The sequence below is a fragment of the Cololabis saira genome, chromosome 14, assembly GCF_033807715.1.
Source record: "Cololabis saira isolate AMF1-May2022 chromosome 14, fColSai1.1, whole genome shotgun sequence".
NCBI classification, from domain to species: Eukaryota; Metazoa; Chordata; class Actinopteri; order Beloniformes; family Belonidae; genus Cololabis; species Cololabis saira.
In genome coordinates this window covers 21,461,324-21,488,564 of record NC_084600.1, presented here as the reverse complement: position 1 = coordinate 21,488,564, position 27,241 = coordinate 21,461,324, and the positions used below count along the sequence as shown (strand labels likewise).

The following is a 27,241-nucleotide window of genomic DNA, read 5'->3' as shown; positions in this document are numbered from 1 at the left end:
GTACCGTTGAGAATTTAATGTAATTGATGGATGCTTATGAGAAATACTACTAAATGTTTACATCCTGGACTGATCACCGCACGAAGACAGCTGAAATAATCATCTCTTTTATTTTGGTTATCTCACAGTTAAGGCTGAACAGCTAATTGAACTGAAATTGAAATCGCAGTTGAAATATTATGATTAGTAAATTGTAAAGGCTACAATTATACTTAATGCAACATGTCTGGCGAAGGCTTAAAGTGTAGCTGCTCACCATAGCAGCTACAGTCACGCCCACCAATGAGAAGTGCTGTTTTCATTGCGTAATAGTCTCAACCGGCCAATCAAAAATGGCCTAGGTCCAGACATGTGGAAGTATAACATTTACATATGATCTTCAGAGAAGTGGGTGCTGTTCAACGTGGGTGCTGTTCAACGCAAAAGCGCAGATTAAACGTCCCAAAGGAAATAGCAACGGTACTTTAGGTGTGATCAGGAAGGTGTACAGCAGAGAAGGGAGCTGTGCAAAGAGCAATCCGATCCAGCTGCCGCCACAAGAGCCAGAACCATGATCATTACCAGTGTTTAAAGATGTGGAGTTTTATCGTAGGACAACCAAACCATACCTGTGTCAGACCAGGCTGAAGACTTTCAGTTGAAGGATCTCTGGCTACAAAACACCATCCTTTCCTGTTTACACCCCCCCCAGGGCTGTAAAGCTTCAGCATGTGTGAAAGTTCATGCAGAGTGGACAGTTGAATTGAGTTTGATGGTCTGAGATTAAATCACAGTTGCAGTAGTAGATATATTTCCCAAATCCCTTTCAGTTATGTAACAAATGTCTGTTTGTTTATTTGTTTGTTTATTTGGAAAGGGATTTCAAGGAATTATTCAGTATTTGTGAACCTTCCACAAAACAGCAGTCCTTTCTTGTCGTCTGGTGCTTTGAATGTGTTTTTGCTGTGGCAGGATTTCCCCATCTACACATGATGGTAATCCGAGTGCAATATTGCATGCTGTGTTCCCCACCCCCACCTTTTTATTACCCAATCAACAAGATCACAGTTTAGCAACCCCTTCCTATTAAGCTGTCAACACACAACCTGGGAGAAGATCTGTGACCACAGCTGCTGAGTACGTGCATTAAATGTTGCATCACAAAATAATTATCGGGCCATTTCACAGTGGGGCTCAGGCCTTGTATTTGTCCGCAGGAGGCCGTCCCTCCAAGGTTCCTCTTTATGATTGGCACTGAATTGTCCTTTGTGTGTTTATCACCTGTTTTGTTCATAATTGATGAGTGTGTCAGTTGTTTGGGCTAATTTGACTGTATGCAGGATTATTAAATGGCTTGGATGTTAGAAAAAGAACAGTTATTGCATATTAGATAGTGACTGGTTTTCTGTTCATGGTTGGCTACAATCATGTAAAATACTGTCAACTCAACTCGAATGTTTTTTATGTTTGAAGAAACAATGGCAAATGATCTGCTACTTGCTAGTTCAGTATGAAGAAGTAAGTAAAAATATCTCAGATGAATAACGTATTTACTAAACAAAACTGAGCTAAACTGCAGCAGGCATCTGAACTACACCCATACAGCTTCCATAGGCATTAACAGCCAGAGTCTGCTGATTAAGGACACGCCAAGCCATAAACCGATCATCTGAAACTGCGAGCACCTGTATAAATGCAGACGTTCAAGCGTTTTGGAAGTAGAAAAATGCAAAGAAGAAAAACATCAGCCATGATTTTGGAGAAGCAGTTGTCCATCCTTCTACTATGGCAAAGAAACTGTTCATAACAGTTGACGATCTTCCTGGCTGCAGATCCACAACGTTCCATTTTAAGATCAGATTGTGAAGCTGATGAACTCTCACATTTCACAGTCCTCAGGTAGATGTTCATGACAGTACAATAAGTAAAATTGGTGACATTTCAAAGACCGCCAGGAAGAACATCTCCTCTTTAAGAAAAACGTCTTAGATGCATAAAGTTTCGATGTCCTTTGGACAGACAGAACTAAAGGAGAAGAGTGACCAAAACCAAACGCAGCATATGAGCACACGCGTCTCACAGTCAAGCACAGTGGTGGACGGAAATGATCGGGACTCATTTTGAAGCTGCAGGACCTGGGCACCTTACAATCACCGAGACAGCCTTCACAAACAAGAAGCCGCATATCTGGCAGCTGAAGCTTGAACATAATCACACACCAGATCTCAGACACATCAGTGAAAAATCAAGGTGTTGCAGTGATCCAGTTATAGTCCAACTGGGATGAAATCCTGTGGTTGAACTTTGAGAAATTACATAAAGAAATTCCTGCAGATCTCAATGAAATCACAGCAACAATGTCAAGAAAACTGGGCCAGAGTATATCCACATTGACATGAGAGACGAATATAAAACAAAACAATTAATTCAAGTTATTGATGCTAAAAATTGATTCTAAACGCTACTGAATCACTGGGCTGTACTTAATGTTTCCAGGCTTGGCTTCTGCATGTTGGCTTAGTTTTTGTTTAATACATAACACAGTCTATATTTAATTCTAGCAGCTGTTAAAATTAATATTTAACAACAGTTTCCCTGGAGTGAAGTCTTTTCTGATGTTATATTTGACTGTACAGTTTGAGACATGCTGAAAGTGTTGTTTGAAATGTCAGTGCAGAAGGGCACTTTGATCTCATTTAATCTGGTCAGTGAGGGCATTTCCGAGGGCCATGTTAGGTAACTGAAATGTAAGAGTATGTCAGTTTGTTGAAAGCTGTTGCTGTGGGGTCAGCAAGTATAGCATCTCTCGTGTCAACTTGTCTTTTTTTCCCTGCCGTGGGTAAAACAGCATCACTGATGCTCAGCAAAAAGTCTCAAGAGCTGTGTCACACTTTCCTAAGCCACGATGTAACTAATTCAGCTGGGTGAGAGACTCTAAAATGTCAGCTTGTCTAGTTCCTAAATCATTTTCATACTTGGACTAACCAACATGAATCACAGTGAGTTACGGCTGTTGTAAAATGATGGATGGCGCGTGTGGATTTAGCCCGGCCTCTCCATGTACTGGTAAATTTATGCGACAATCGGGGAAAAGGCAGCGTCCGGAGAAAATCGACTCAACACTGGAGGGGGGCAGGATGTGTTCGTGCTGGTGGCCCTGCAGGGTGGGGCTGCTCTGGCAGGACAGGCTGGCTGTCTTCAGCCACCTTTTCTTTATTATTCTTTCATTTCTTATCGGCAGATTTTCCCATTCAGGGTTATGTCACTCATTTATTCATTATTAATGATTACAGTTTGTACAAAACTCAAACAATCATAGCTGAAATTGTCTGGTGCAGAAGTATTGATTGGTTGTCCTTCATAGCGACCCACTTTTTATCATGGTACCAGTTTGTAACTACATGAACAGGATTGGATGTCTGACACTCTGAAACCAGTCCTGCTGGTCGTCACTGGCTCAAATTCACCAAAACCCTGCCAGATATGAATCATTCATGCCATTTATGGCCACTTTAGAGAACTGACTTTGATAAACTACAATTCAATTTTATTTCTATAGCGAGTTAGACCCAAAACATGTCCCCCGAGCGACATAAACAATGGCAGGTAAAAACTCCCCTGGTGGGAGAAAAACCTTAAGCCAAACAATGGCAAGGAAAAGAAACCTTGAGCAGGACCTGGACCATAAAGGGGGACCCTCCTGCTGTAGGCCAGCCGGGTAGAGCAGGAAAAGAGAGATCAGACAGAGAATGGAGAACAGAGAAAGGAGAGACTCAGACACAATGGCTAATTGGTTCACTACAGGGATGACTATATAAACAGACGTAGACAGCAGACACCGAGGCGGTCGCAGGGCGGGACTGAGGGTCAGAATGTCAACAGGCATCTACCAGACATCCACACAGACAGGTGGAAGCAAGCAGTGGGAGGGTCAGAGGGTGGGACTGGAGGTCAGCATGCAGCTCCTGAAGCTCTGGCATGCAAACATGCACATAAAGGAAAACGACGGGGCAAACCAGCACAACAAACTACAAGAACAATGGAGAACCATGATGGTGATGAGATACTTATAAGTACTTTGAGAAAGGAAACTGAGAAAGGAAAGAGAAGGAGGGGTGATGGCCACAGCTCAGTGAATCATGTTGGAGTCCCCCTGCAGCGTAAGCCTATAGCAGCATACCGGTATCTATGACAGAACTATGTTTGAGACAAACTATTTCAGTCTTGTCCTATAGCTGCAGCTGTGACTACTGGCCTGAAGCCAATCCCTATTTTAGTCCCTTAAATGGCATCAACTATGTTAGAAAGGTAAAATATTTCAAATATTTCATTTGTAATCGTATGATGTGTGCTGATATTTGAGGTTTTTCCCAGTTTAAGAGTAAAGGCAACATTGGCTATAACGTGTACAGATTATCAACCCCCTTGAGACAATTGTGGTATTGAAACATAAACAATTAAACATTAAAAACTAATTATAGCTGTTTTATCATACAACAATGAGAAAAAGAAGCATAGTTCACACTAGAGACTGTCATCATAGACTGGTGAAGGGGTTGCTCATTTATTTATTTTAACATTTATGTCTGTGTACGATCTACATGTGTTATTTGTTTTGCTGCATTGTCTGGTAATATGTGTATGTTTCATTGGCCAGCCATGCTATGTCTTGTAAATAATTGATAGGGGACCGTGAGGGTAATCTCTAGAGTGCCAGTCCCTCGTCGTTCCCCAGCTGAGACATCAGTCTGTCTGGCTGCCGTCTGGCTGAATGAGGCTCAGTCTTTGTGAAACAGAGGTCAGATGTTGCTCTGCTGTCACTGTCACTTACAGCGTAAACCCCCAGGACCGCGTATCTTACTCACACCATATCCTGTGAGGGGATTTACAAAATATAATATTGATCCATAAGATTTTATTCCACATATCGCTACACCAGAAAACAATGAACTGGAGCCGCTATTTTAATATATACGTCGTGCAGGCTGGAATATCCACATTTACATTTGGTTTACATTTTGGTTTCAGCCAGCAAACAGGTTTTCATTCGGTACCGTTTTGTAGTTGTAACCCCTCCTGCTGCTCCACATTTGAATCATAATTGTGGCAACACATATTAATATTATTATTATTACTATTATTATTATTATTATTATTATTACTATTTTGTGTATCCTCATGATACTTTCATTTGTTCTTTTTGTATATTCTATTGTGTTAAAAGGTGGGCAAGATAAGCTTTATGCTTCAAGCCCAGACCTTTTCGGTCAAAACAATCACAATGTTTACCAGGGAAAAACCTGTGTTATCTTGTTTGTTGATTTTTATGTCTGTTATTGACCGAAATAAATATTAACTAACTATTTATACTGACAATGTAAGACGTGCTTGGTTCTTTTATCTTGGGATTATTATTATTAAATACCCTAATTTATTATATCATGAAATAAATAAAAAGCTCTTTTGTGCTGAACAGCAGATATTTGAGCGTGTGAGAATGAGAGCCATTCAGATCTGCGGGGTGCAAACGAGGTGCAGTTACCTCACAGAACCAGCTGAGATCAGCCAACCTTTCTATCTTCATCACTGCTTCACATTCGTGCCAAGAAGTTGATGTTAAAACTCTTTGCCTGAGTCTTTGCGTTGCTTTTAAAGATAGGAGTAGGAATCCTACCCAGTTTCTGACTCAGACACATTCAGTGAATCTCTCCTCACTATATGCTATCTGCTGCCCAGTGCTCCCCTGGTTCTGCATGTCTTATTAAAGTTTTATTTTAAAATATCAACAGAAGTGATGCCATCCAGACATTGCTTATCCTACCTTTTTAACAGTAAATTTCAATCAGTTGTTAGACTTTTCACTTATCGTAGGAGGCATGCAAGCTTTTAATGCCCCACCAGTACCGGTACCTGTACTGTCTAGGAGATTCTATCTCTTTCTGTGTTTTTGGAGGTTGTTTTGTTTTCTTCAAGGTCAGAAGTTGAACATTTTTAGTTCCCATTTATCATTGGATGCAGCATCAGCTTTGCTGTGACAGAAGGCACCAAAATAAATTGTAAGCATGAGTAAACATTGCTTGTATAAGCAGAAGTCTCTAATGTAAGCTTCCAAAGGGTATCGGTGAAGTGTGCAGGTTATTGAGCCTGTATGTCCTCTCACATGGCATGATGCTGTTCAAAGGTTTTTACTTGTGAATCGTGTTCAGATTTAGGTTTCTGTTACGACTAATCTGAAGAGGAACACTCCATATGGGAGGTGGGGGGGCCCTCACTGGTTACTACTGACAGATCTGTTGTATCTGTAATAGTGTTTTTAATATCTTTTCATGGGTTTTATAGTCCGTTTCTCCTTTATCTCCAGAAGTTTGGGTTTGAATGCCAGGTGATGCTCTTTTTAGTTCCCTCAGACTCTTCAGAGCAGGTATTGATTGGCCAGAATGAAGGCCAGAACAATGGCGTGCAAGCCTTCCAACCTCACCCACTTGAAGGTAGCTGCAAATGCTTTCTCCTTTGTTTAGTTTTGTTAGGAGAGAAGAAAGAGGGGGGGAAAAAAGTCTTAACCATAGTATTGATCACTGCGATTGGAAATGAAGGCTTTGATGTAAAAAAAGGGGCGAGTAATTTTGAGCAATATATTCTTAGGCAGAAAAAAAAAACAGTGTATATATATATATATATATAAACATCTCATCAAAATATCCAACTGTCTTGTCAATCTCCAGAGAGATTGTTCAAGCAAAAAAGCCTCTCAGTCAAAATACGTTATAGTACGCGACACCGGGGGCCCCTGACTTTGCTTTTTCCAACATTCAACAGCCTTTACGTATATTTGACCTCTTTTGGAGCGCCCTCCTGCCTGTGACACGTCCATTTAATTTTGCCCTGCTCCCAGACGGCTGCCATGATTAAGCCGATGATTACCTGCATCCACCCTCACAACTGGAAGTGCCTTTTCCCCGGAGCATGAAAGGGAAGCTCATTTCGTTGGTCCATTGGTTGTCAGGAAAGGTCATTTTAGTCTTTCATTACTGGAGCTCCTTTAACAGATGTGCATTTTTGAGCCTTTGACCCGAAAGGTTTTTGTGTGGGGGGCGGTATTTACGTTTAGACACTCCTGCGTTGTTGTGCGTCTTGACCTCCACCTGTCATGTTTTAGACTGTGCTTACGTGTGTAAAATGTTATAGTGATCTTGTACCAGAACCTTCAAGGACCTGCTATTTTACTACCTCACAGAGATTTTCCAAGTTGTCGCCTTTTATTTAACTTCTTTTGATAGTTGCTTCTATAAAAGATGCCGCTGTCCCTAATTTAATGTTCTGAAGAACAGTGTTCTGTCAACACTTTGTGTGAAGGCCTTTTCAATCCATATTTTATAACCCCACCAACAGAAAGAGCAACGAGGATAGTTCAGTGTTGTCATTGTTTGCGGCTGACAGGTGATGTGGGTCTGGAGATTATCTCATTGTTGTAGGATGTGTTCTCCAAATATTAGTTTGGTTCTGCTGGAAATCCCCGCAGGATTCTGATCTTTGTCAGTAAATGCTTGGCAAAGAGAGACGGGCTGTGGAAAGCTGACGTGATGACAGTGACGGAGTAGGAGGGAGGATTTTTTATTTTTTTTCCCCCTCTTGTTCTTTAAAGCAACTTCAGGAATAATGACAAGTCCCTTTGGGATTGGTTAGACTGATTTTCCATTCCCATTTATGGACTTCCCTATCTGGCTGAGTGCTCTGCTGCTCATGGGGTCAAACCAGTCTGTAGCTGAACCATGTACTCTTTCTTTTTCTTTTTTGTCATCTGCTAAATGCTTACCAACAAAGACCATTGAACCTCAGTCGTGCATACCTTTTTTTTTTTTTTTTTTTTTTTTTTTTTTGGTGAAATGCGTGGATAAATGTCTCTTTGATTATACCATGTTGAGTAAGATTAAACTAACACAGATTGCAAAGTTTGTGTTTTTGAGCCTCTTTTCTAGAGGCACTTTTCAGTGATGCACTGATTGATTAGAGGAAGCTGATTTTCAGCTTTTTCTTCTTTTGTTTTTCCCTTGGTGTCTTAGTCTTATGCACATTATTATTTCTCCTTTCTAAAGGGGGTAGGGGTGTGGGCCGGGGTCTGCGTGGATATGATCAGAGAGGGTGAGAGGGCTGAGCTTTCTGATTTATTTATTTTTGTAATGGAGTTGACATTTCTAAAAAAAGAAACTTGGCCACACTTGATATGGAAATTGCTCTCTGCTCAGTGCATCTCTACCCTTTTCCCCAAAGTCACGACAAATATGGTTTCAAATTAGAAAAGTAGAGTGAAACCATTTCTTCAAATCTCCAAACATGAAGTTGCCACCGGTGTGAATGCTGGGGCTCGTGGGGTTGCTCTGCATTTGCAGTTTTCTTTGACAAGATGAAGGGGTATTTCCTTCTGAAGCTCTCTGCCTGTTGAGAGCTAGAATCAAATCCTCTTCACTTCATTGTGTCTCCCCTCGATCCGATTTCTGCTGACACTGCACCCAATGAAATACCGGTAATTAGGCGACCCTTCCTTCTGGTCCTCTTTTGCGTTTCTAAAAGGCCAGACGTTCTCTGCATGTCTGACACTTTATTAAGCTCCTGAAGGCTCTAGAGATTGTGACATTTTCCATTGTCGACTTTGAGCCATATGAGCAGCCAGGCCTATGTGGATTTTGATTACTTTGTTGCGCTTTAATGGTTTTGAAAGAAAAAGATAATCTAAAGAGCGCCCAAAGCCAGAACAGGAATAAGACTAACACCCATCGTGAACTGAGGGATGTTAAAACATGACCATACTCTGTTTTTTTTCTAACACGTGTAAACCCACAGCTGGCATTATGGGTGAATTAGCCCATTATTTTAGGAGAATTCAACTGGACTTGTTCTTGCATCAGGATTTAGATTCCAAGTCTGAACTAGAACCTTTACATCACGTGCAAAATTTCTGCAGAAAAACAAGCATCTTGTGCTCTCCATCAATGAGATGAAAAACATTGAGTTTGCATGATGGAAAAAGGGTCTGACTTGAGCTGGCTCTTTGTTCTCGTCGTATGAGAAACCCGCTAATCTGTCACTGTCAGGTGCCCCAGGAGGCGAGTTGTGATAAATACAGGAGAGGATTTTAGTGGACACTTAAGAGGGTTTCCTCATGACTTGTATATGAGTATCTGGAGGAAGCTGCCGTTGAAAACAAACCACGAACCGCTTTGTGGTTCTTTTTTTTTTTCTTTTTTTTTTTTCCAATAATGACAGCCATCCTTCACACCCAGATTGTCCTCCTACTTGAAGGTCAGTGATTTGATCAGCAGCTCTGCCACATGCCGAAACGTCCTTGGGCATGACACTGAACCCCCACATTCCCCCCTGATGTGTTAATTGTAGTGCGACTGCAGACAGAAAGTCCTTTTATACACCATATAGAGTGCATATTTATCATAAATAGTGCCGTATGAGTATTTATGCGAGTAGGTGAATAAGAGGAACCCTGTAAAACACTTTCTGGAACCTAATGAGAGAATCACTGCTTTGTTAAGCTCACTAATGGTTTTCCTTACCAGAGCAATGATTTGCATTGATGATGTAATTATAATAGATTAGGTTTTGCAAATACGATCGGTGTGTTATAATAAATCTTAGAAAGGTATCTTATACAGATATTCATTCTCTTTCCAGGCAATCATTCATATCTGCAGGTAAGTAAAACTCTGTACAGGGCTCATTGCTCCAGTCAAGGCAAATCTCCATATTTAACAGACTGTCTTCCTCATGCCACTGAATGAAACTCGGCAACAAATGTTTAAAAGTACAGGAGCCAAACGCACAAGACTGGGGGGCGGAACTCGGCAACAATTAAGTCCTTTGTGTTGAACTCAAAATGCTGCAAAGCAGGATAATCAAAGAGCAAAACCAAACTGGTAGACAACACAGGAAGTAACTGACCAACGTCAAAACAATGGAGTTGAGAGACGGACAGAAACACAACGGACTAGCAGGGGAAGGAGGAAAGACTGCACGACATAAAGACACACACACACACGAAGGCAAACTGGAGGGATGATCAGGACAGACCAAAGACCAAAATGAAAGACTTAACCCAGGATAGCCCAAAATATAAACAACAAAAAACCCTGAAACAGCAGGAGAGAAATGAAACGGAACAGAGGTTATAGATAAAAGAGCGCAGGAAAGTCAGAACGCAACTACATATCTCAAAGAAACTTTATTTTTAAAAAGATCTGTTGCAGCAGCAGCTGTGATGTAATTATTGCGTTAGATGTGACTGCATGATTACTATACAGTCTCTAAGGACTCCTGTGATGTTTTACAACAGTCACAGATTAGTCTTATACCTATTTTTAATCTTTCATTTTTAACTGCTTCTTTAGCTACGTCCAACAAAGAAATGCATTTGGAAATACACAAGTGCCTTTTTTCCTGTCTTTGTCTTTGTCTGCTTGTCGGCCTCCTCAGAGGCTTGTGGAGGGGGATTTCTCTCGTCTGCTAAAAACGCTGATGCTGGCGCTTCTGTGAAACCAGACATTTCCATACGCCTTACAAAAGCTCGCCAAACCCCAGACAAAAGAGCAATCTGGAAGTGTGTCCTTATGAATATGTAGGGATAAATCTCTTAAATTTTAATAGTCTGTTTCAGTTTTTGTTGCTTGGGTCATTAAGTCCCTCCAGAGTCTCATCTTTTCTGAGATGATCTCTTTATTGGTTTTAATTTCAGTGGAAACATTTTCTGCATTTTATTTTCTGCATTTTAGTGTTCAATATATTTACCAAAGAGGAGGAAAAAAACTTACTGAAAAGTTAAATTTAAAAGCAAATTTTTTATAGGACAAAGGAGATGACATTGAAAGCAGGGGAAGGGGGGGGTAAAGCAGAAGCATGTGGGAGTTATTTTAGTGCAAAGGCAATGTTCGCGGGACAATACTGCTAAACAAAGCCCATTAAAATGAAATGGGGAAGAAAATCCCTGTGATCTCAGTTTCATGTGCTCAGGCCCCTGCATTATTTTTTGCATTTAATATTTATTATTTTACTCTCATTAGATCTGAAGCAGATCTGCTGAAGTAACCCTCTATCTGATGAAACATACATATATATAGGCCTTATAACATTTTTAATAAACTTTACAACTATGCTGAGAGTTGGAAATGTGCATGAAATAAAATCCCTCAACATGAGAGGCATTCCAGGAAATCCCAAAGCCATTATTATCGTGGACTTTTGAGGCATATAAAGCAGCACATGATCCATATAATCAGAAGGCAATTTACATTACTCCCATTACGACGCTCCAAACTGCTCCTGGTGGTCAGACAAGCAGCATGTGTGGAATTTTGCTGGAAATTACTATGTTGGAAATGGATCACTGTGAGGAAAACAGCAAAACTTTCTATTTATAAACAACTTTTATACCTAGGATGTTGTTTTTGTGACAGATGGGTACGGTAAAGTAGTTTCCTCTCACAAGGTCAGTAACGTATGTTGTCATGGGTCCACCAGCTGTGCTGTCTGCTTGTGACGGCCGTGTTTTGCAGGCTTTGTCCTTGGACTTCTTTAATAACACTGCTTTAATGCCACAGTCACTGGCTCAACACTCATTTGGGTTTTCTTTTTCTTCCTGCTGCTCATTGAACCGACTGCAGTCGAGCCACTACATCTACTTGGCCCAATTAGTTGCTGCTAAATTTGGAGCAGCAATATCACGACCGTTGCAGTGATAGTCTGGGAACTGTCTAGGGAGGGGCTGTGTTGCAACAAAAGCTATTAAGGTTTTTTCAAAGGTTGTGCACTTTTTCACTAGGTGGTTACAGTTACCAGAAAGAAAAAAAAGTCCAGTCTGTATCTGTTAAGGTGACGGTGTAACCTGTCGAGCCTCCACCTCTTGCATGATTGAGTATTGATTCAGGGCGCGTACATGGAGAGGGGAGCAAGAGAGTGGTCGGGGGCTGAAAAGCTGTGCTGCACACGTCTTGTACAGAAAAAAAAATGTGTGTGTGTGTGTGTGTGTGTGTGTGTGTGTGTGTGTGTTATAGATAGGCTTCATCCTCCTCTGAGAAATGTCTTCATGTTATACAGGTTTTTCTAAGAGCGCAGTACTTTATTTCTAGCATCAGTCATTATAGGCGTAATGCTTAAACCCCTTACTCTTATCAGCTGGAGTTGCTAAGTAACTCTCAGAACAAAACATTTTTGATAATCATGTCTGATATGTGCTTTAATTCTTCATTTTAGGTGATTGCTTTTGTGAAATTAAGACAATTTATCTAAACTATATGATGCAATTAAATTAGAGATAATAAATGCATATTCAAAGTGTTAAGAGTCACTTATCTGGCAGTGTTTGTCAGAATTCAGGCTACTCAGTAGGATGATCCAGTGAAGCACACATGGTCTGAGTGTGTTTTTATTCTCAAGACTCCCTCCAGCACTTGCTTTTATTCAGTTATGGCAGACAAATTCAAACAGAGCGGAGAGAGATGGCTCCTGTGGGCTTGTCTATCCTGCCCAGGGCTCCGGCTCTCCTGACAGACGTTTGAGGAGACCCCTGCCCTCCTGCCACTGAGCTGCATCTGCCTTGCTTTACTGAGCCAGGTCCATGTGAAAACAGCACTGCTGCGAGAGAGAACTGGCTGAATGTTAATATGTCCGCTGCCCACGGGTAGACCCCACCACCTGCAGCCCTTTTCTGTAGCAGCGAATGAAGGAAGAGCCGCAGGAAGCCAGCATTACCTCATGCTTAGGAAAAGCCTCCGGTGTATCTTGTATGATTCTCAGGGAATAACTAATCGACATGGACGGACTCCAAGATCATTAGAATCACAATGGAGGCTGAGTTCAGTCTGGCTGGCCTTGCTCTGAGGTGAGTGACGGTACTTTAGCATCGTCTTGCTGGGAGGAAGCGGGGAGAGCATGGTAACCAGCTGAATCCTCCCAGCTGATGGCAAAATGCATCTCAAGGACACACAGGTTAATCTGTGAGCTAAACGAGTCCTCTCCAAACTTTTGAACAATGTTTACTGTACATGACTCAGTTTTCAACATACCAGGCTAAAATAGAGGCTTTTATGGTTTACCTAATTCCATTCTCCCCCGGCGATTTGGGCTGTGGTAGTTTATCCTCAGGGTAATTGTAGCTTTTCTGAGTTACTTCAGAGAAATTGGCTGGTTTCTTTTTTTTTTTTTTTTTGATGGTAGTGTTGCAGTCAGGCATGATACACTATGACATCATCAGCGTAGAAACAACAATTTTTAGATCCCTATTTATATTCAATTTTCAAAGAGAAGAGTCACAGGTTGGTTTAAAAAAAAAAAACTGACCTGGATTGAAGTAGTTCACTTCAAAATTAAGTTTAGTGATCTTTTAACAACGTAATTTAGTAATTCATCTATTTAATTAAATTGATAAGATTGTATGATTAAAAATTGGTCCATATCAGTTTTTAAATATTGCGAGCTTCAGACACTTGATGGATGAAGCTGCTGCCACAGTGAGATGGGTGGAGGTCCTTGCAACACCTTTTTTAAAGGAGAGGTTTATGGGAGATGTTATCCCTTTTTCTTTGAACACAGTTCTCGAGGTCTTAATAAAATGTCTTCGGTCAATGTGACACATAAACAGTTCCAAATGCAAAAACTGTCTCTCTTCATAGCAACTTATGTCCACATACTCCACCTCACTCTGCCTTAACCTTTCATTGGATGCACCTCTTTTGAAATTGATGATGCATTAGGAGCTACATCCATTTTACTAAACCTATAGCATTAGAGAAGTGGTAAGAGGTGCAGTTCTTCAACTGGCCACAAAGAGCTGGCTTTAAAAGCCGGTCAATCTCTACTCAACCCCATGTAGAAATGTCCATCTTTAGAGCATTTACAACCTGGTACAAGAAAGCATTTTTGGCCTCCATAGTTAAATTTCACATCCATGGATACTGTACAGGGGTTGATGTATTCTATTTTTTTCAATACCTATTCTTGTTTGTTCATCCCCTTTCCCCAAGTCTGGATTACTTACTCTGGTCATTGTCAGCTCCTGCCAGAATGACATCAGCCAAAGCTGAAAAATGGGCTTTGAATCCATTTTAAGAAAACCAGGGTTTCCATACACTATATACGCTATATACACTACCCACCTACGAGGTTCAGGACATGCAGTATGATGTGAACGGGGGGAATATAAATGACGAAACTGGATAAATCTACACTAATATGGCTTCATGATATCACAGGGGTTCACAGTGTCAAATACTGTATTTAGCATTATCATTGAGCGCACTGCATTATAAGGCGCAGAGATACCAGCAACAAATAACCTTTTTTTTTTTTACCCATATATATATATATATATATATATGAGGGGGATAAGAGCAGAGGGAGGGGGGATCTGCTGCAAATCTGAAACAAGAGAAACACAAGAAAACACAACGGGCACACAAAACTTTGAAATCTGCAAGAGAGAAAAACAAACAGAGACAGGCAGAGACAAAAACAGAAAGTATTCTAGGTCTCTAAAACTAAATCAGGACTAGGCTTCTGCAATTATCTGTCCCCGAAACTGTAGGGTGAGCATGTGGCGTTGGGGTTGGGTGAGCAATTTGACAGATTTTTGACTGCAGTGTAGCACATAAAATTGGTTTGAGGTCAGTAGGCACAACTGAATTCATACATAGGGCGCACCTGATTATAGGGCCGATTGGGGAGAAAATTTGAGGATTTTAAGTGCAAAATAAGTTTATGTTCTCATTTGACATGTTTAGGCATCTCTAAACAAAGTGAAAGGGTTATGTTTTACTGGGAGTTTTTGAGTTGGTCTTTTTAGACACTCAAATATATGCTCTCATACACAGAAAATAAATGTTCTACATAATTCCTACATTCTTCATAAGTAGGTCAATAAATGTAAGATGTTCTTCAAGCTTAATGAGTTTTTCACAATTAAAAATCCCTTAAAGATTGAGAGTTCAAGAGATGTGAGAAGACTGACCGTAATGTGAAAAATCTGACTTTATTTTATAAACGGCCCCTGAGCATTATGCTTTATTTTCCACCTCTAGCATTCTGGGTAATGCCTGCCCTAATAACTCTGGGTTTGAATCAAATGTTAATGAATTTTCATGACATTTTAATCTGAATGCTACATTACAAGATGTATCAGCCCAGCAACAGTTTGAAATTGTCACTGAAAATACATGTGGGATAAACGCTCTGTGGGGTTGTTCAGGGCCACAACTGCTAGGGGGGGGGGGGGGGGGCAGTCACATGATCAAAATGATCCCAAACTGGGGTTCAGTTCAATTTATTTAATGCACAAAAAAACTACTTAGAACCTTTTCCTTGTGAAAGCTTATTAGAATAATATATATTTTTATTTCCAGATAAAGTAAGAGATTTTCTGATAATTCATTTGTCATTCAGTTATAAGCAGTGTGTCTGAGTTGGTGTTTGTGCTTGGAGTGTTTTTGAGGCCACAAACAAAGTCTTGTTTTAGGGCCACCAAAATCCTAAGACCGGCCATGAAGCACGTACCATGAAGTGCTGCTACCGGCACCACCGGCTTTCTCCATGTGCTCCAGTATTCATCTAACAAAGAGATAAAAAGAGGCCGTCACCCTGCGGGGTAAACACATTTTCCAGCGTGTTTGGCTCTCTGCTGACAACTTGACTGCAGTTATTTCCTTCCTGTGCATGTGGTCCTGAGCAGAAAGTTCAGTGAATGGATGGATCACAAGCGCCACTTGTTTGTTTTGTAGCATTAAAAGTAGCAAATGTTTTTCTCCAAGGCATTAGTTTCTGGAGCACCAACAACATGTAAACAAATGTATTTTTTCTTTTTTCCTTTTTTTAGATGTTTTGTGTCATCTAACATCGTGTTTTCAGATTTTATAAAAGCACAGGAAAATGACAGCTGAAGAAAGACGAAAAGGACTGTTCTACCTTGGGAACTGGACGTACCGTATACAAAGTAACTTAAAACTGAGGACAGTAAGCAGTAAAAATTATGCTGGAATCAGTGATCTGAAAATACTCTTGAGAGAAAACTGCATTGAACAGTTTTCCTGTGAATTATTCTAATGATTAGGTTTATTAGGTAGTGTAAATAAAACAAGGTCATTAAATCACTGTATCAGCAGCTAATTTAGTATTTAAATTCGGTTTTAATTCACATCTGCTTATAGGAACTGCAGTGTAATTACATTTATAATTAATGTGGCCATTCACTGTTAAAATTCCTCAACACATTAGGGGTTGAAATGTTACTTTCCTCCCTGTATAGTGTGTAAAGTATCTGCATGCTCTCAGTGAGCAAATTGTGTCTCAGTCATTTGTCTGATCACATGTTCAGATATATGGTGCTGCTTCAGTAAAACTGTATTTTTATAAGATTATTATTGTTTCCATTGTTTTGTGGGTTGTTTTTTTATTGCCTGGAGACAGAATTAATTTAGTGTCTTTTTTATTTTCTTTGAGAATTAACTTTCCGCTTAGCTACAGCTACTTCTGCTGTCACTGCAGCTATTTAATTCATACTGTCAACCACTCCCTCGTCGCCTCAGGGCTCATTGGAGAACCGCTGATACCGAAGCAGTCTCTTTATCTCCATTTGATTTAAAAACCTTCCTGAGCTTTCATCTTTGTGGCTGCTTAACAGCTATTACATTCCTGATTAACGATGGTCTTCTGAATGCACTGCTCCTCTCCTCAGCTCTCTCTTCACATAGAGATACGTACAAGATAACACGCTCAATTGTGCGATACCTAATACTATAAATGTATTTATAAATTGTATGTATTTATTATTACAACTGTCAACAGCAGTCATTCAATATAGACAGACTTTCAGACATCTCAGGATATTGCTTGGGTGCCTTTTTTCCATTTTCTTATTTAATTATTAATAACCAATCATCTGCTGTTCCAGCCAGCAGCTCAGAGGTGGAGCTTTTGCTAGACAGAATTAGGACTGTGACAGATTCCCAGTTTAATATAGTATGATGCTCGGAGAGTGTGCTTATCAATAATGTATCAGTGATGTAGAAATAAAGCGGTGTAAAGGTTTATCTATTCATACATGCACGTATAAACCAAAACCGACCTGAGCTGGTTTTTTGGGTCAGTTGACTCGATGTTGAAATAAAAATTGCAGTTAAATGGTGTTCTTGTCCAATAGAAGTATAGGGGCAGGGACGTCATATGACTAGTAGGAATAGTACTGTCACTTATCCAGAAGATGCTGTTTTTTTAAACTCAGATGTGGAACCAGTCTCCTGCAGAGGCTGAGCTTTACTCCGATCTGGGACAGAGAGGTGGCATTGTTGGTAGCTTTGTGTGCTGGACTTTTCCCTGCTCAACGTCCCTGCACCTGTGAGTTTGGGAACAGACTCTGTTGTATGTACTTCATTTTCCGAATGTCAGTTCGGTGTCCAACAAGTAATGCAAACAATTCATTGACTATCAATTAATAGTCAATAAAAAGTTGCTTGATTAAATGCAATTTTCAGTTAACCGCCCTTTCCACTAGTGGTGGTGCCAGCCGAGAGGCTTAACCGCAACACAAGATTCTCGCACCAACTCCAGCAGGAGCAGCCCAGCCTACTGACATGACTGATGAAGGTCAAAACGAAGTGTAGAGTGGGACAGTTTCAAACTAATTAATGACAAAGAAGCTAAATGTTCATTATGTGGTGGAACAGATCAAAAAGTTTGCTAATGCCGCTTTTGCACTAGTATCACCTTAGCTCGGTTCTACTCGTTTTGCGCTTTTGCATTAGGGCTGAGACGGGTAGAGCCGCTCCAAGCCGATACCTTTTTCTGTAACCATTTCAGTGAGGTTCTATAGCGGGCTGAGCCGGGACTATTTCTGAGGTCACAGCCCTCCGCGCCACTGATTGGTCGGGGGGCGGGGCCGTCAGACGTTTGAATCAGGAAGCGGGAGTCAGCGCGAGGCGACTCGCTGCGATTTTATTATACAGCAAAAACGTCTGTTTGGTGATCCAACTCTGAGGTGCAGATGTTCATAAACCTGGTGGCTGTCGAGAAAAAATTAAAAAAGCGATGTAGACGGACTGTTTTTTTCTCAGCCGCTCGCGGCTCCAGCTGATTTCTCATCTGCGCCGACACAAACAAAGGTGCTGCGCAATTGAGTACTCACAGCCGCTTCACCCCACCCCCCCCCACTTCTCCCCTGGCAGTGCGAAAACACACGTGTGGAGCCGTGTAAAGCCGCGCCGAGCCGAGTCGGGCCAAGTAAGTCCTAGTGCAAAAGCGGCATAAGTCATGACCGAAATTGCATCCAGCACGGCAGATAAAGCAAGTGCATTATTTTCAAAACCTTCGATCACTGTGGGGAAGGCGATTAGTGGTGTTTCTATTATCCCTAGATTTGCCCAAAACTTAAATATTTCCTGTAATGGAAACGCCTCTAATTTGAAAAAAACGCCAAATATCTCGAAAAAACCTATTTATGCTCTCTGGAGGTGGTTTTTCAGACGTGACGATAATCCAGCTTTATTGCAAATGTGTGTAATGCAGGGGTTTTCAACCCTGGTCCTCAAGCTCTACTGTCCCTGCACCTGCTTCTAATTAATGATCGTGATCAGCTGGTCATCCAGGTCTGCACAAGTCTGTTAGTGACACAGCCGCTTGTGTCATAGTCTGCTGAAGCAGGGAAACAGCATCATTTGATGTGATGTAGTTTCTCAATCTAAACTCATCAAAATCTAGTTTTGACCTGTTTTTGGCCACATCAGTACAATGTAGTTGTGCTATAACACTGCTTAATCATCATGCATTACTGCGTTACATGCTTTGCCTCTGAATAGTCATTTAAGATCATCACCCGCTGCCTCCATCCTCTGTTAACGTTTCGCTTTTTTTGGTGAAAAAGTGTCATGGAAACACGACTTCTGCAATGATAGGAAGCAGAGGGCGTTACTGAGAGGATATGGTGTGTAGCTTTCTATTCAGAATTTCTTTGGTTAAGTTGCTAATGTTTCAAATAAGACAGATGAGCTAGTCCACGTTTACCTACATATTTTATTTAATTCCTATAAAGAATTGATCTTGTTATACTTCATGAATGCCATAGTCTGTACTGTCCCTAATGCTACGGTAAGTCATTCTTTAAGGACTACATACATTTTTAATTCAGTATATAAACTATATTTATCTTTTATTCTTTTAGGCCCTATTGAAACAGGGACATTTAATGAAAAACCGCTGCATATCACTTAATTGTTAATTGATCGACAAGGTCAATCAGCATCTCTATACCCAACCTTCTTGAAGCCCAGGTCCCGCCTTCGGACTCTAATCTTTGGATCAGAGATTCTCGTGCTCATGTTGGCTGTGATTGGTTTCCAGCTTAACCTAATTGGAGTTTTGCCATCAGACTGCCGTTACAAATACCATATTTGGTCATAAAATGAAATGGATGATGATCCAATATTGGTCTATGGACAGAAATCTCCCACAATATGACTTTGAGTCAGTTTGATTGAGGAGCTACTGATAGCAATGAGATGATGTCATATGTTGATTGAACACAATCACCTCCATTCATATCAAATCCCATTAAGCAACTAATATATCATGTCTGGCAGCCTGTGTAGCAGTGTGGAGCATCCCAGCACAGGGTGCACATGTAGATCAACAACAAACAAAATTTGCCAAAGTCAAGATAACTATTTTAATACATGAATCCTTTTATTTCTGTTTCCTTTCTGTCTTTTTTCCCCCATGATGCAGCATGACAGATGAGGTTTTTTCTTCCTCTTGTGCTGACTAGGTTTTTAGAGGCACTTAACTGAATGATTGAGTCTTATGAAGAGTTTATTCACGGCGCTGTCATCATTGTCACCATTAGACAGCTCCGTGTAAACACTGGCTGACAGCAGTTAATCATCTCTGTAATCCTGTATTTGAACATGAATATGCAGTTCTGCGAAAATGAAAGTCAGTCAGTCTTGCTGAAAACAAGGAGGCGTTATGTGATCTTTATTAAAAAATAAATAAAAACAAACAGGCCATCGATGGAAGGCTGACCATTCTCGCTGTCTTTGTTTTTCAGAATGGAACAGATTATGGATTTTTGGTGCGTCAGAACTCTGAACTTTTGCGAGCCCTTGATGAGCTGGAGAAGACTTGTGCCACGCTGAAGGAGGAGAATGGCCTGCTGGTAAGACTAAAAATAACTGAGTACCAGTGATGGAGGGCTTTGTTGAAAGTAGGCCGGGTGCACAGATACTTAACTCAAAGATGCTACAGCCATCTTTATTTCTGTTCTCAGTTTATAAAATAATAAACATGTTCCCCTTTTCTCATGTATCATCGTAATGTCAAGTGGTTGCCAAGTAGATGATTTCAAATTAGCGAGCTAGTAACTGAATCCTCTCCTGGCCACTAATAAGCTCCAATGTGTGTCCATGGAGCGTATTAATGTGTGTTAATATTTGCGGCAGACACGGCCTGCTGTTGACATTTGTGTTGTGTTTAGCGGAAGAGCAGCGCTCCAGAGACTGAGGAGAAGGTCAGGCGGTTGAGGAGGAAGAACACCGAGCTGGCCGTTCTCGCTAAGAGGCTGGAGGAGAGGGCTCGGAAGCTGCAGGAGGCCAACCTCAGAGTGGTACACCACACAAATACATATCACGCATCCTTTCATGACACACAGCTCCAAAAGTGTCTTTCCACTTCATTATGTTTGATAATGAGTTGAGAATGAAACTGCAGAATGAGATGCTTGTTGAAAAATAGCATCAGTCTTCAGAGTAATTAAATGCATAACTCTAAAGTAAATAGTCAGACTATAAATCAATAACATTTGCTAGGTGAAGTCCTCATTAGTTTAATTAATTTATGTATTTTTATTAGCAGTTTTTGTACACACCATTATTCAGTAGGTTGAAGGACCGCTTTAAGCTACGTTAACTTGAAGTAGTGGTGGCTTTTTTGTTTTTTCTTTAAATGACATCAGTCTCTCAAATCACTGTGGAAGGAAATTTGGCCAGTTCTTCTTGACAAAGAGCCTCGCCTGTTGCACGAGCCAGACTTAAACTGTCAGATCCAAACTTTGGATCGCGGTCATGCAGTCAGTACAGATGGTACTTTGACTGTTCCTACTTCTGAATAGAAACTTACTTACTCAGATAATCAGTTATGGCCTGAGTTTGTCAGATGGCAGGATCCTAACCCTAAGAATAGAGCATTTAATATGCCTTTTGTTCAGCAGAAATATTATAGCAGGGGTATTTTAAGAGAAACGGCTAAATTGTTTTTTTTTCTTTTTTTAAAAGCAGGATATGGGGATGTTGTTTTTCTAAGCTGTTTCATTAGAGAGCAAAAGTAGCTGCTAGATTCTTTAAGCAAATATGTTATAAGATGTAAGCAATAAATGGAAATGAAAAGTGGGTCAAATGGGTTTTAGATCAGGCAGTTGTTGTAACACCTCACGTCAAACAGAAAAAAACAACAGAATATGCCCTCTTGAATACCTGAATATTTGCCAAAACATCTAGATGTAGTTGCTACAGTCTCAGCATAGCTACATCAATAAACAGCCTGCATTTGATTAAAACCACTGTCCTCATTCTGATGGTATCAGTGAGGAGCAGCTCTGCTTTAAGATGCTTAAAGTAACGGTAAAGTCTTGCAGACATCAAAGAGACTTTCCTCAAGTATCACACATGGAAAACTTTAAGATCATCCTCTGGAATGGAAGCCTTATATAATAATCTGTGAACTGTTAATGCCTGCAGATTCCTTTGATATAAGAGTTATGATTTATTGAAGACTTCTGAAGCCCTTTCTGGTGGTAAATCTGTTTCTTTCAAGGTGAATTCCCCATCGCTGATGAGACCCGGTTCCTTGGACCAGTACAAAAGAGCCTTTGCCCGCCAGCGAGCGCGTGATCTCGCCCAGCATGCTGATGTGCTGCTGTCGAAGGACAAGGAGATTGCTGCTCTGCAGCGGGAGTGCAGGGACCTGGAGGCACGGCTTGGCACCACTAAGGTATTAAATAAATAAAACAATAAGTTAAAGTGAGTTCACTCAGCTTAGATTGACTTGGAAAAGGCCAATTCTAAGTTTTTAACCCCGTGCTCCATCTAAACCCCTTCAACTTCCTGCCACAGTCATAATGCAACAAGCTCGCTCTCTGCTGGACAGCGTGGGTACTGCTCATCCCACCTCCTACTTAGCCCGTATTACAACGGCTGCGTCACTGCTGATGTCTAGAAAGATGACAGTGCAGGAATAGGCCACCCTTCTCCGTGCCTGCTTTCAAGTCACTCAACAGCTGATTTTCCTGAATGTGAACATCTGTTGGATTCAGTAATAAAGTGGTTTAATAGGAGTCGTGTACATGGACGTAGTGAGAACGTGGCTGATGGATCTCATATTGGATATTTCAAACAAAAATACCAAATCACATGACTTTAAAGTTTTTATTTTGGAGGTATAGGTCCAAGTTTGAATAAATGACACTGAAATAGAAATGCAGTGGTGAATTGCTGACGTTGCTTCCATGTGTTTGCCGTGCAGGGCTCTCCCGTTGAGTCTGGCACAGTGAAGTTTGAGAACCTGCTCAGGGAGTCTCAGAAGGAGGTGCTACGGCTCCAGAGGCAGCTGTCAGTCACTTCATCCAGACAGCAGCACAACCAAAGCCCTGACCACGCTGGTACAGAGGAGTGCAGGGAAAATGCCAAAGAAAAAGGCCAAGAGAAGGTAAAGCCATTCTTGTCCTTGAAGAACAGAAATGTTTCTCTTGATCACCTTTAATGAAGCCACATGAGCTGTAAATATGCAACCTGCTCCTTCTGTTGGATCATGTAGTAAGACATAGGTTTTGGGGAAAAACAAAATGTCTAGATTTTCTCTGCAAACGTATCTGCAGGGGTTTAGTGTTGGAGTCTTGTACATGTTAAAATCCAGCTTAGCAGTGATGTAACATGAGGGACGCCAGCTGAACTCGGCCAAATTTAACAATAAAGATATGGATCTATGCTGGAGTTTTAGCAGCAGAGAACTTAAACTTAAATGCACACAAACATCATATATTTACGGTAAAAACACGTTGAACTGATTAATTAGTGGTGTGAAGAGAACCAGTAGAGATCTGAGTCGGTGTGAGTCGCTGACACCAGCTGATGATTTCTAGCACAGAACTATGAGTTTAACGAAACAAGAACCGACGTTTTAATACGGCAGCGTTTGATTAAATAAATAGCTGAACTTGAAAAGTCATTACAGCACTTGTCTCTGTTGAGCTGCATCAGGTTGATCTCTTCACCTCGTATGCCGGTGTCCTGGCAGACTAATACTGACGCTTGAGCTAATGTGGCTGCACTGAGTGAAGTCTCATCAGCTATCACACGACTTTCTACCGTCTATCCGGATCTGCCAAAACAGAAACTTCAGGCTTCACAGCCCTCTCTAAAAATGACGTTTGGTGTTACCAAAGTGTCAGTAAAGCTCCGTCTCTTCACCTGGATGAGATACTCCAGAGAAACGGTAGCTCCGTTAGGTCAGGAAAACTACTGCCTACGTGTCCCAAAAGGTACGTAATGAGCACCATGTATCATGAGCACAGTGTTAAAGCAGATGCACTCCTCTCTGCCTTGGAAAAATGATGAGTTTCTGGATTTCTGCACTTGCATCTCAGAAAATAAATTTGACAGTAAGATCAGTGACTGTTAAAAAAAAAAAGAAAAAAAAAGAAGCAAATTTCCAATAAATATTTTGTATACACACTCTGTGTGTCACACAGCCTGCAAATTCAACCTTAATCAGGCAAACCAACTCATGTCCCTACACATACATTAGGGACGTAATGTACGTTTGCTGCTAGTTTGTTGTGAAACCTACTGTATGTTTATATTGGCATTGGCGCCCGTTTGCTTTATATAATACCTCGCCGTTGGATTCAGTTCTAATCTGCCAGAAGCCATAATGAAGCGATTCCCTGTGTTTAACTTGGGGCTGATCAAAGCTACCAAAGTCATACACTCTGATCCTCTCTGCAGTTAATGCTGATCTTCTCTGCGGTCAGTGATTTCATACACCGCGTGTCTCTCTCTCTCTCTGATGCATGTTTCAAATATAAAACATACATTCATCATCTATGAAACGGGTTGCATAATGCGCTGTTGCTCCTGTTTGTAATTGTAAAATATGATGGATTCAAAGCAGTGGACCTCTGCAATCAGGGGAAATGTAATTTCCTGGTTTCCTTTTGAGAGATGGATTTTAAAGGTGCAGCTTCTGTGTAATAATATCAGTTTACATAACGTTAAAGACATACGTCTTATCGATGGGGATGGTTTTTTTTATACATTTCTCCCCTCAGACCATGAAGTGAGGTAAATTTTCTCCCCATGAAGCTCAAATGAGAATGCCGATCATGGTAATCTCTCATCTGTGGGACTCACACGCGCACACCCGAGTGGCACACGCACACCCAGAAAGGGGCCATGTTGTGTGAACTCTAATCCCCTCTAACAACAGAATGGTACAGTCCAGTAATCCGCTCTCTGTTGCTGTAGCAGCGGTGAGAGGGTTTTGGATGGTAGGTAAGACTACAGCAGCACTAAAGACTTTTCTATCTCGCCCTGCTCTGGATAACTAGCAGGCCAAGGAAAACCTTGACGTTGCCACAGACCACACAGACGGGGTAGGTCACCCTGCAAGTTTTGTTGTTCTTGTGTGTAGTTGTCAGCTGTCCGTCATGTTCTCCATGGTTAACCTCATCCGTGTCCGTCTGGTGTGAAACTGATACGGTGCAAGACTCAAAACTGGAGAACGAGTCAGTGTCATGACGAATCAGGAGTGTCGGAGGACACGCTCAAGGCAGTGGCAGTTGCATTTGTGTTTGATATTAAAATCATCATCTTTTTCTTTAGGATTATTTGTGGGTTACATGCAAAAGCATCTTAGTGTTGCAGCGTGCAGGTAAAGGGATTGTCCTCAGTCTAATAGCTGCTGTCTTTTAATATTCATTTCTGTAAATCCTGTGTAAATCCCACGCTTGTGTATGACGGACTGCTACTTTCTTATAAATCAGAAAGACAGGGCAGCATGAGGCCTAGTCAAGGGCAGCCAGTCAAAAACCCGGTTTTGTAACTGTCATATTTTACAGCATCCAGATGTAGAATTTAGATGGACCAAATTAGTGACAATAGAGCGTTTGATTGGTGGACATCGATATGCACCGCATTAAAAAGAAAATCAACGGCCAGGCCAATCCATTAAGGTGCTTTTAAAAGAAGTGATCCAGTTACCCGTTTCAGTAGTCTGCAGGGATTACACCAATGTGCTTATGGCATTCAGGGCCTGCTGAATGGGATCTGACCCTGCTTTAGTACGCATGGGCCGTGGTGTACTAGATCCTTGAGTAGACACGGACCACGTCAGTGTGAAAATGGGACCTCAGCATGTAGGGAGAAGTTAGTCCAGACCCCAGACACTGGTGGTGTCGCCTGCTGCACTCTCAACATGGAAACAGACCATAAGCATGGCTGATTATTTACTGATTGGACATTAACTTCACTTTCCTCTGTTATTTTCTGACCCCATCCCTCACTCCCAGGCAGGTCATGGAAACGTAAAAGTGCCTCACAATCTGAGATTCAGGGATTCTTTGAAGCTTTTTAAATACGAGCTGGTGATTGTTAGCATCTTAAAAAGATGCTGAATTGAGCTTTTTCAAGATTCTTTATTGTCATTGTTCATATTTCATAACAATGAAATTACAGGTGCCTCATCGCAGGTGCTGATCCTTGTATAAAGTGCAAGATAAGTAAAGAAAAAAAAATAGATTAATATAGAGTGCAAGATAAGATAAAAAAAGTATTTAATGCCCAGAAGATTTCCGTGTGATAACCAAACAAAAATACTTTCAAATACCAAGGTCCAAATAACTAAAATACCAAAGGTCTTGTTGAATTCTGTGTTTTAGGCAAAGTCAGTAATGCTCAAACCTGCAGGTAATCATGAAAGTGCAGTATATATTAGAAACTGCAGAACATTACCATTTATTGACTGATTATGTTCTCACACGTTGAATTACCATAAGCCTCTTGGATTTTGTCCCTAGAGTCTTCATTTACACGAGGAATAGTGTCGACATGATCAGCTAACGATGCTGATGATGTTTGATAGGATGCTGGATGTACGACACTCTACTTTGACCAGCTAAGACTGAAACAGTGGAACCTGTAAATATCACATTTACACCGAGATCTCTTCTGTCACAAGTTTTTTTTTGTTTTTTTTTTTCCTCCTCCTGTGATCACTCACGTGGACCACAGCAGAGCAAACTGTGTTTTTATGCTGCTCACTCTTATTCAGGGGTGTTGTTATTCATTTGTCATAAATTAAAACAGTCCGGTGAAAACTCTTACATGTGTGTAAAACGGGATGGAAACATCACTTTCAATCACTTGCAATGTCAGATGGGTTTTTGTTAAGTTTGAGTTACGTGAAGCTGTTTCTAACCATCTTTAGATGGGACTATTTACTTGCTCAGAAGTTACAAGGCTTGATATTAAACACTATCGACTCATAATTCAAATATACCACAAAGCTAACACGATAGATGCACTGTATCAATACAGTGAACAGCATCTGTGGTGCTGGATTAATGGATATTGATTGGAACCACTTATGGATGTATTAAATATGCCCTAGAAAGCAAACCCATCCAACAGTCAACAAAACACTCAGTGAGGTTTCATGCACATCTAAATCAAGCTATTGGCAACAATCTAGTTAAGGATTAAACTGGAGTTTCCGAGAAATCCAAGTATACCTGCGCGAGAAGACGATCGATTATCGAGTGAGGTGCGTTGGACTCCACGATGCTAGGTGGCGCCACACACACTTTTGCGTTGGCGTTCTTCCGGTTAGTTCTTTGCTGTTCGTCTTATTCTTCTCCTACTGTGTTGATATTGTGGCTTTCGTGGTGTCGTCACTTCAGGAAGGGGGAGTCCCGGGGCAGACGCTAGCTCGGCTAAGTGTGGGAGGTGTATACATGCTGGAATAACTCGAATTAGGAGCATTATCTGGAACTAAAAGCTCGATCTCAAGAGCTTCAGTTCGGTTCGACTACAGCCCGGCTAAGGTGTACACATTTTAAACATTTGATATCGGTCGGATTTCTGCATCCATTATCTGATTTCTGCATCCAAACATTAAAACTCCCCGACTACAAAATCTTTACTTTTTTTCAAGATTTTTCCTCCTAAAAGAGCGG

The 27,241-nt window shown here is 41.0% G+C and overlaps 1 protein-coding gene across 2 annotated transcripts in view; it reads left to right on the top strand.

Moving 5' to 3' along the window:
* LOC133459820 (peripheral-type benzodiazepine receptor-associated protein 1-like) overlaps positions 1–27,241 on the top strand; it is a 76,432-nt gene that overhangs the window by 11,790 nt on the left and 37,401 nt on the right. For both annotated transcript variants that reach the window (XM_061740122.1, XM_061740123.1), the window contains 4 exons: positions 20,066–20,173; positions 20,492–20,620; positions 21,826–22,002; positions 22,534–22,716. In XM_061740122.1, the coding sequence (XP_061596106.1) occupies positions 20,066–20,173; positions 20,492–20,620; positions 21,826–22,002; positions 22,534–22,716 (597 nt within the window). The remainder of the gene's footprint in view (positions 1–20,065; positions 20,174–20,491; positions 20,621–21,825; positions 22,003–22,533; positions 22,717–27,241) is intronic.